This window comes from Coffea eugenioides, chromosome 3, assembly GCF_003713205.1.
Source record: "Coffea eugenioides isolate CCC68of chromosome 3, Ceug_1.0, whole genome shotgun sequence".
NCBI lineage: Eukaryota > Viridiplantae > Streptophyta > Magnoliopsida > Gentianales > Rubiaceae > Coffea > Coffea eugenioides.
In genome coordinates, this window is record NC_040037.1 from 7,021,274 (window position 1) to 7,031,002 (window position 9,729).

General features: G+C 34.9%; 1 protein-coding gene across 1 annotated transcript; it reads right to left on the reverse strand.

Moving 5' to 3' along the window:
- Positions 1-2,793: 2,793 nt before the first annotated feature.
- LOC113765894 (uncharacterized J domain-containing protein C1071.09c-like) lies at positions 2,794-4,587 on the reverse strand. Its single transcript, XM_027310137.1, is given in 2 exon segments — positions 2,794-4,129; positions 4,132-4,587. Coding segments are annotated over 2 exon segments (1,272 nt in total). The 3' UTR covers positions 2,794-3,313.
- Between the last annotated feature and the right edge of the window lie 5,142 nt (positions 4,588-9,729).

The window sequence follows — 9,729 nt, forward strand, 5'->3', positions numbered from 1 at the left end:
CACATGCCATTTGATAAGTGACTAATTTACGTAATAATTGTATGACATTTTATATTATTTTTAGTCACTTTGGTTATATTATTGGAAGAATATGAATCATTTTGGCTATAATTGGTGAATAAATGTTTTTAAGTGATTAAATGAGGTTTTTATCACTTTTTACTTGGATTTTGTGTATTTTGACAGTTTTGACACATTTTCGTACTTCGGCTATAACTTGAGTTACAATGATCGGATTGGGATGATTCTTGAACCCATTTGAAGATAAGAGATAGATCTACAACTTTGGTGAAGACATCTAAATCCAGTTTGAAGGTTTTCCAGGTCAAAATGCCGAATTACAATAGCAAATTTCTACTGGTCGAAGCTGGAACAGGGCAATGAGCAGGCAAGGGTATTTCAGTCATATCTCAGCCTACACAGATCCAAATGAGTTGATTCTTGATGCATTAGAAAGATAACTCAAAAGGCTACAACTTTCGTGTTTTAGACATGAGCTGGTTCAGCCTCTAACATCAAGAAAAGATTGGTTGAAGTTGGGCCAAAAACAGAGCAAGTGATCCACACTCGGATCCACTATTCATCCGAACCCTCGGTTGTTTCTGGGTTAGTGGAACCGAGCTCGGATCCATACGGATCCGAGGTACTGTAGCAGCTCGGATCACTGGTCAGAAAAGGCTGCTCTGTACGCGTAAAACTCAATTTCACCCCCACCAACTCACATTGGATGCTATACATGTGAGAAACATTCCCAGCTGTAAAAGGGAGATGTAATCCTCATTTCTTGACCACCTTTCATCATTAAATAGCCAAATTCATTGCAAAAAGAAGATTGGAGTCCATAGCAAAAAAATAGAGAGAGACATACGGGAGAAGCTGGAAGTTGCAGAAATGTAGCTCTTTCATCTTCCTAGTGTTAGTTTAGCTTAGTATAGAGTAGTGTAGCTTTTCCATTCTTGTTTATTAGCTAGATTAGGATGAAGATGGAGGATGAAGAAGGCAAGGAAGAAAGCTCATGTGACAAGGGTTGTATTCCTTCCAAACTCTTTATCTTTTGTATTTGATTCCAAGTTTAGTTAATATACAAGTTCTGGATTTTGTGTTCATTATGTGTTTCTAAAGTTTATACCTTGGGTTTGGTTGAACTTTCTATGATTGTTAGTGTTAATTGTTTGGTTATTTGATTGCTACGATTTGAGCAAGTTATTTAGCACTTTAGCTCTTGAAATCATGATTAATCTGGTACCATTAATTGTGATTATCTAAGGTGTTGTTTCTGCAATGAAAATTGAGATTTAACACTAGTTCAAGAAGTGCTAAACATAGGGAGTACACTCACGAAAGTAGAGGTGCACTTATGTGGTTTTAGTGATTCATTTCATGTAATTTCATTGAAGAAATGAACTTGTAGCTAATTTCATAACCATGAAAATAGGTATGGATTAGTTATGAGTATAATTGATTCACTACGAAAGTAGGATTCAAATGCATAAGGAAATTACACCATAATTAGCCTAGATGTAGTATTCAATGATCCAAATATAACACTTGCATGAGTAGTTAGGGATACCACAACCTAAGGAGCTTTCATTTGTTATTTTCTTGTATAATTTCAGTAGGTTTAATTTGTTATAATTTATTGATAGTCTAAATAATAGAGAAGCTTTAGTAGTACCGGTAATTGCAATCTTCCTTGTGGGATCGACCCTTAATACCCTATACTCGCTCACGATTCGTATACTTGCGATAAATCGCGTGTGGGGTATTTAGGAGTTTATAAATGTAAAACTTGATTAGGATGAGTTTAATTGTATATGTATACTCCGCGCACGTCACCATTCGTTGAAACCTTGGGTCCTCGCAAACCCCTAATTCTTAAGGGAAGGAAGAAACCATGTGAAGATGACCTCTGAGAATCTTGATTCATCTAGTTAGAAGAAATTCCATATTTCGAATAATTTTACTATTTGCATTTATATAATATATGTGTACGTATGTATGTATTCACCTAAAAACATCTAATTATCATTTAGTCAATCAGTAGCTTCTTCTTGAGAGCTTAATGTATTGATTACATGATTTCTTCTTAAGTGAAAATTTGTTCAAAGTGTAATCAATCCATTGTATGATTTATGCTTTTACTTTATGTTTAACTTTCAATCAAGCAAATCGAACAAGAAAAAAATGATTTCGAGAGAAGTAGTTTGAAAGTATTATTTTCTGTTTGATAGTTTATAAAGTGTTTCTATGAGTAGTTTTCAGCTTTTTGAAATGGTTATAAAAGGAAACAAAAATTTCTATTCTTTTTTTAACAAATTATTTAAGAATCGATTTAAACCAAGAAATTGCAAGGCGTCGAAAACAAGCTCTAATTTAGGACCTTTAAGAATCCCTGCATTTTTTTTTCTTTTTAATTGTATTAAAGAAAAAATTTGGGTCCTTGCATTTAATGCATGGAGGGATTAGGTCCTTGCATTTAATTTATAGAGGGATCTTTTCATTTTTTAACTAGGGAATGATTTCCCATGCAAGGCGTGGGAGCATTAGACCTGTTGAGAAGGCAAATTGCTCTGTTGATTGTGTAGTGAATATTTTCTACTGAATTATATCCTTAGGCTAACATTTTCTATCGAATAATAATTACAGCAGTGCGATGCGAAGACACACTAAAAGTCATAAATCAGTATATCATGATGCATGCTCCATACAGAGTCATAGACTACAAATACATAGAACTCGATACTTAACCTAACATAGGATACTTTTTTTTTTTTTTTTTTTAGAGAGCAAAAATGAAAACCATATAACACTGAAAATTTTCCAATAATTCTAGATTTGAATCCTCCACTCATTTATGTGTACCCAGTAATAAGTACACCAGAAAAAAAAAATTATGATCAAGCTACCCTTGGAAACTCTTAACAGTTAACGGGATGGTAGTAATTCCATCTATTATAAACCGCAACTTTGCTGGACAAAATGACAAGGAACTCACAGGACCTACTATAACAAATCGAATTGTTGAGTCCGCGTAACTCGCTATTCTCCGCGTTTAGGGCATTCCTTGCTCTCAACACCATTGAGTCCCAGTTTATTTTGAAAAGTCTTAGCAACATTCCATCAACCCAGAGCCAGCATTGCTCTTCGCTGCCGGTTTTGTTAAAATATCCCACTTAAATCTCCGTCATTAATATGTCGAAAAAGAAAGTCTCCACCAGTTGCCGACCGCAAAAACCACTTCTTTAAAGATATCTTACGTCAATCTGATACAGGACTTCTGGCAGCTTATAAATTAGATTCTTGATTCAATGCTCTACAGGAAGTTTCTTTGAAATGATCCTGAGGAAAACCTAGAAGACAAACCCTGAGCCATGTTTTCAGCATCCAATTTCACACTTTGCCGTCCCGCTGTCAAATCCTTCTCACGATCCCATGGTCTCCATGGATGCTTTCCCTCCCATTCTTCTTTAACTGGTTCCTGCTTGGATTTTTTCTTTGATCGATTTTGAGCTAGCTCTTGATGCTTGTCTACTAGTGACTTTGACCGCTTCGATTTGTTGTCTTCATCTACCAAATGTGCATCTGAATTGGATCGTTTTCTTTCTTGCTCATTTGAAGCAAGTGCTGAAGCCTCATTATAGGCTTCCAAATAATTCATTTTTGCTTTCTGGGCTCGGTCTGATGGTGTGTCAGTCCAGACACTAGTATCCCCGCGCCCCTCCTTGGAGCTTCTGCTGAATTTTGTTGATTGCATGGTCATCCCAGGTTTTCTTTCAGGAGGTAGTGTTGTCATCCATTCATCTCTTTTAGGTTCCACCTTAGCCTCCATGTCAGCTAAAAGTATATCATCACCCTCCATTGATATACCTTGCAAACGTCTCCAGTGTGCAGCTTCTTTCATTGCTTTCAATTCCGCCTTGAATTCCTCTTGTTCCTCTTTGAGCTTTATTTTCTCATCCAATGCTTTTCGTTTATCTGGATCCTGCAAGTCTTTAAAAGCCTTGTTCAACTTCACAAATGCTTGGTGGGCCTGTGGATGAGAGCATTTGTCCGGATGTACCATGAGGGACAATTTCCAGTACCTTTTCTTCATGTTTTCGGCTGACATATTCTTGTTCACTCCCAGAATATATCATATGGACTATCCACCTCAGCTCCCATAATTCTTGTAATCTCTTCAAATCGTTCTGCTTCATTTGATGATTCAACTTCAGAAACAAAAGCGGCGGGAGGAGGCCCTATAAACAATTCAGAATCGTCCACTAACTCAGCCTCTCTCAACTCAGCTTCTGCTTCAGTTAATTTGGCTGCAGCTGCAAGTAGTTCAGCAGATGGCATTTCAGGGCCAATTACCCTTCGTCTAGGACCAATGGCACCTTCAGATGATTTAGTCATGTTGGCATCTGGTCCATTTCTGCCATCTGGTGATACCGAGAGCAATTCGTTCTCCAATGTACAATGATCAAGCTGCTGCTTTGAAGACTGTCCATAGCCATGAATGACAGGTCTACAAACCTCCAATGTAGGATGGCCCTCCAATGTAGGATACTTGGTATATTGATGAAGAAAAATGAAAATAAACATCATCTGTGAGTTGACTAACCAAAGTCTAAGTTAAATGGACTTGCCTACAATAAACCAAATACGCATTTTGAACACTTAAAATAAGACATGAATAGGGAATGTAACTTGAACTAATTATCAGAAGCCATAAACCTCAGAAGATTATTGATATTTGGAGTTATATATTGTTTATATAATAAAAGCCTATTACTAATTTGTGGTAGCAATTAAGCTGTTGCTAGGAGATCCAAAATAAGAGCAATTAAGCAGTAATATAATCCATTTTCACATACAACATTTCTACCATTCATGTTAGGGTCATTTTGCATATCACTAGAAGAAATAACTTCACACAAAACATGTAATTGTTTTTATATGCTATAAAAGTGAGAAGCCAATTCATCTAACCTTTCTTCAACCCGAGCAAAACGATTGGAGGTTGCATTAGCTAGCTTTTCTATGGCTAAATCAAATTCATTAGAAGAATTTTCTATGACTAGCTCCCAAGATGCATTAGAATCATTAGTTAATGGTTCACTTTCTAATTTTCAAGGTAAAGATACATTAGCTAACCTTTCTATTGCCAATTCCTAAGATGGTTTAGATTCATATTGGACACATTCAGATTGGTAATCATATAAACAAGGAGAAGCACTATCAGCACATTGATTATCCCAACCATAAGTATAAGAATTGCTCCAATTAGGATAATTTTGATCAAAATAAGGATTGCAATACCCAAATTCATTAAAATAATCCATATTTTGTACTTGCCTACATGTATTAGTAGCATGATCACCTCCACATAAGTCACAAATCATATGATAAGAAATGAAAGCATTAGCATTCCTCTTTTATTCAATCTCATGCATTATGGTGTCCAATTAAACTTGTAACGTTATAACATCAAGTTTAGCCTTTAAACTCCTTAAACCATCTTCAAATGACATACCTTCGGTAATTTCTTGGTTACCTTTATTAAAGGAGTTTTGCACTTGGTAACCAACTATTGCCGATCTTTCACTTCTCAAGTATTGTTTGCCCATATATTGTACTCTCCTTGAGTCTCTAAACATGCTTTCGAAGTTGTTCAAAAACAAGTTTAGTCAAAGAGAATAAATGACTCAACACATATAAAGACTCAACAAATATATAAACATAACAAACAAGATACTAGACACAACACAAACAAGAAAAACAAGTAAAAATATCTAAACTAATAAAGTTACTCTTAGCACCGATATTGACAAATCTTCCCCGGCAACAGTGCCAAAAACTTGACGAGTGCGAGGGATACATATATCAATTACTTCATCCACAATCAATTTTTACATTTATAAAATCCTAAATACCCCACACGCGATTTTTTGCAAGTATAGGAGTTGTTTATCGAGCATAAGGGTATTAGGTATCGATCCCACAGGGAAGATTTTCAATTGCTAGTAATTTTTGAATTCCTTCATTATTTAGACTATCATAAGTGCAAGAAATTGAATCTACACTATAAACATGAAGTAAAAGTAATAAAAATAACACTAGAAAGCTCTTAGAGGTATGGAATTTCTCACTACTCTTGTAAATGAAATTACTAGTTAAGTGAATACTATTATCTTGGTTAGTTATGGTATAATTTCCTAATGTATATGAAACTTACTTTCGTAGTGAATCAACTATACTTTTAATTAAGTCATACCTACTCTCGTGATTATGAAATTAACTAAAAACTCATTTCTTCAATGAAATTACACGAAACAAGTCACTTATGCCACAAAGGTGCACCTCTACTTTCGTGAGTGTACTCCCTAGGTTTATCACTTCCTTGAACTAATGTTATATTCCAATTCTCATTGCAAAGTTAACACCTTAAAATTATCACAATTAATGGGTGGTTAATCATGACTAGAAAAGCAAAGTGATAAATAACTTGTTCAAAATAATATCATTAAATAACCAAGTAAACATCACTAACAAGATATAGCAAGTTCATCCATAGCTCTAGGCATAAACATTAACTAAACATGAAAACAAAATCCAAACTTATATTATATCTAAACATGAAATCAAATACAAGAGAGAAAGTGATAGGAGAGAAGTTACCCTTGTTACATGAGATTCAAACTCTCCATATTTGCTCCCCAATTCTTTATCCAAATCAAACTACAAATACGAGAAGGATAAACTACACTACCTATATTATACTATTCTAACTAATGAACTAAGGAAACTCTAGTGGAGATTACATTTTTGGTGAGTTTCTCTAGCCTTCCAAAGTTTTGAAAATGGTTTACAAATGCTGCTATTTGTAGAGGAATTCCATGCAAAAGACAAAGTGTTAAATCATGTTAAGATTCCTTTTGAGTCCATAAACAAGCTAGAATTGAGTTGTAAAGATTCTTTTGTAACCGTCTTGGTCTGTTTCCAACGAAATTCTAGCAGGAAAATGGGTCAAAAAATTTGTGTGAACATAACACAAGTTGCATAGCAAGTTGCAGTCAAAATTGAAGAATACACGACCTCGAAAAGGTGACCTTAGGTCGTGTATTGTATCCCACGTTTTCTCCTTTGCAGGTTTGCATTTTCTGGGCAAAATTCATCCTTACTCTGTTTTTTTTTCAATTGCAACTGATACGTTCTTAATGTTAAAGGCTGAACTAGCTCTTGTGTAAAACATGAAAGTTGTAGCTCTTTGAGTTAGTTTTCCAATACATAAAGAATCATCCAATTTGAAGCTCTGTGGACTGAGAAATAACTAAAATACCATTGACTGATTAGAACTCTGTTTCAGCTTTCGACAATGAAAATGCACTTCTGTATTTTGACTTTTTGACTAGGAAATGACTGAACTGGACTTTGATGTATTCATATCAAATGTATATATATATCTTTTAGCTTCAAAATGGTATAAGAATCATCTCAATTCGATACTTGTAACTCAAAATATAGCCAAAATACCAAAAGGTATCAAATCTGTTTAACTTTTTTCTTGTATACTAAATTGCATTTCATCTCTTGCACTTCATATTCTCTTTTTATCACTTCAAACCATCATCAATCATCCAATTATCTTCTCAATTCATGCCCTTTGATGATTAAATCATTAAATCTACAAAAACACGAAATTTTTACCATTAAAATTCATAGAAATGCAATTTTCACACTTTAACAGTAGGTAAAATACACCAAAATTAAATGATAAAACACACTTAAAATATGTAAAATATGCACTTATCAAGGCTGAACGGAGAAGTCTCTTCCGTCATCACCAAGAGAAGACTTGACAAGTGCTTCGTGGTCACTGAAGTTGTCTCGGCAGTCCCATTGGCTACAAAAAGGGCCGCAAAATTTCTCACTGCAGCGATGGAACCGTTCACATTAGTGGACTCGTAGCCGTCCATGGCGGCAATCAGGGCTGTGTGGCAAGAATTGCTGTACAGAGTAGAAAATCTAGTTTAATGGTGATAGCATAAATAAGGGCAGAAAAGAAGGATTTCTTGAGTTTAACGGTGATAGCATAAATAAGGGAAAAAAAAAAGGATTTTTGGAAAGGAATAATAGAGCCACCAGGATAAAGCAGTAAGCTTAGATGCAGAAAACAAAAGTAGAGCAGCAAAAGTTGAACAACATGAAGAAGAAAAGGCTTCATTTACCGATTTCCAATAGTAAAAGTAGAAGGCTACAGCGAAATGACCCTGTTAGACAAGAATTGAAAATAGCTAGTCCATTCAATAAGCATCTACAAGGAGAGAAATGTAATTAAACACTACAAATAATATTGACCGATAGAAAATGAGCATCAAATCTCCTTAGTGCTATGGAACAACCGACGGTCTACTAACATCCGATTGAGGCCTATGTTTTTAAATTCGGACCGGACCAGCCTGCTTGACCGGTTGAATCGAGAATCGGCCAAGTGTCAGGTCCGAGTTATGCTAAAAGATCGGATGGACAAAAATTCGGTCAAACCCGATCAAAACCCGAATTTGACTGAAAACCAGAAGAACCAGCACATTGAAAATCTCTTAGTAACAAATTGCTAGTGTCATTATGGAAGGTCAAAACGGATCAACTGATCAAAAACAAAACATTTCTTAATGGGCTCGGGTAGACGAAACTGAAAATCTATTTTTATCAGGTCAATTAACCCATTTCTTTCTATTGTGTGTTGTTTGCAATTATGTAGTGGGCCACATATGCCGTACTTGTTTGCCCTTGTCAACACGTCCATGTATGTGTATGTATAATATGTAATCTCCAATTCCTATCAATTTCCAGCATCACTAGATCCAATAGAGGTGTTGGGACACGCAACGAGTCAGAGCCTTTTTTTTTTTTTGAAAAGGTCAAATATTTTTAATATTATATTTTGACCCCTAAATTGTTAAAAATTATTAATATATCTCAAATATTTCATACTTTATAAATGTTATCCTAAAATTTGATGTTATTTTTCAATCAAGTCTATAATTTTAATTCTAAACTCGTTAATATTCATTAAATAATACAAATTGCTACTTAATCATTCTAATTTCTTTATTTATTCTTGTTAAATATATGTGAAACGTCAAATATATATGAACATACTTTTATTAATATTAATATGCTCTTAGGTATTTTATATACAATATTTTAAATTTTAAATTATTTTTATTTATGACGTCATCCGATTTAACCTCGATCGAATCCGGTCGAACTCATTGACTCCTGACCTTTGAGCTCGATCGAATCGATACTCAGTCCGAATCTGAAAACATAGGTTGAGGCTTGTGAGGACAGAGCCTCTATGATAAGCATGTAAAGGGCAGAAATGACATATTCTCCAGCACAAAAGCAGCAGGATCATATTCTCCAGCACAAAAGCAGCAGGCAGTTGTACTAGTTGCAACAAAAATAACAAGCGGTTGGATAAAATGATAAAAATGCCCTCGGGGAGAGCAGATGAAAAGCAGTGAACAGTAACCCACAAAACGTCTTCTTATATGTTATAAGGACATTTCTCAGAGTCAGCCAACCTCTCGGTTCCACCCCACAAGATATATCATTATCTACATAAATTAAACTATGCGGTCCCTATAACTCATGTGCTTCTATTTTGAATTTGTCATATGAGGGGTGGTTTTCTTTTTAGCTAGTTTACTTGTATGAATCAACGTTCTTCTCCTCTTGACC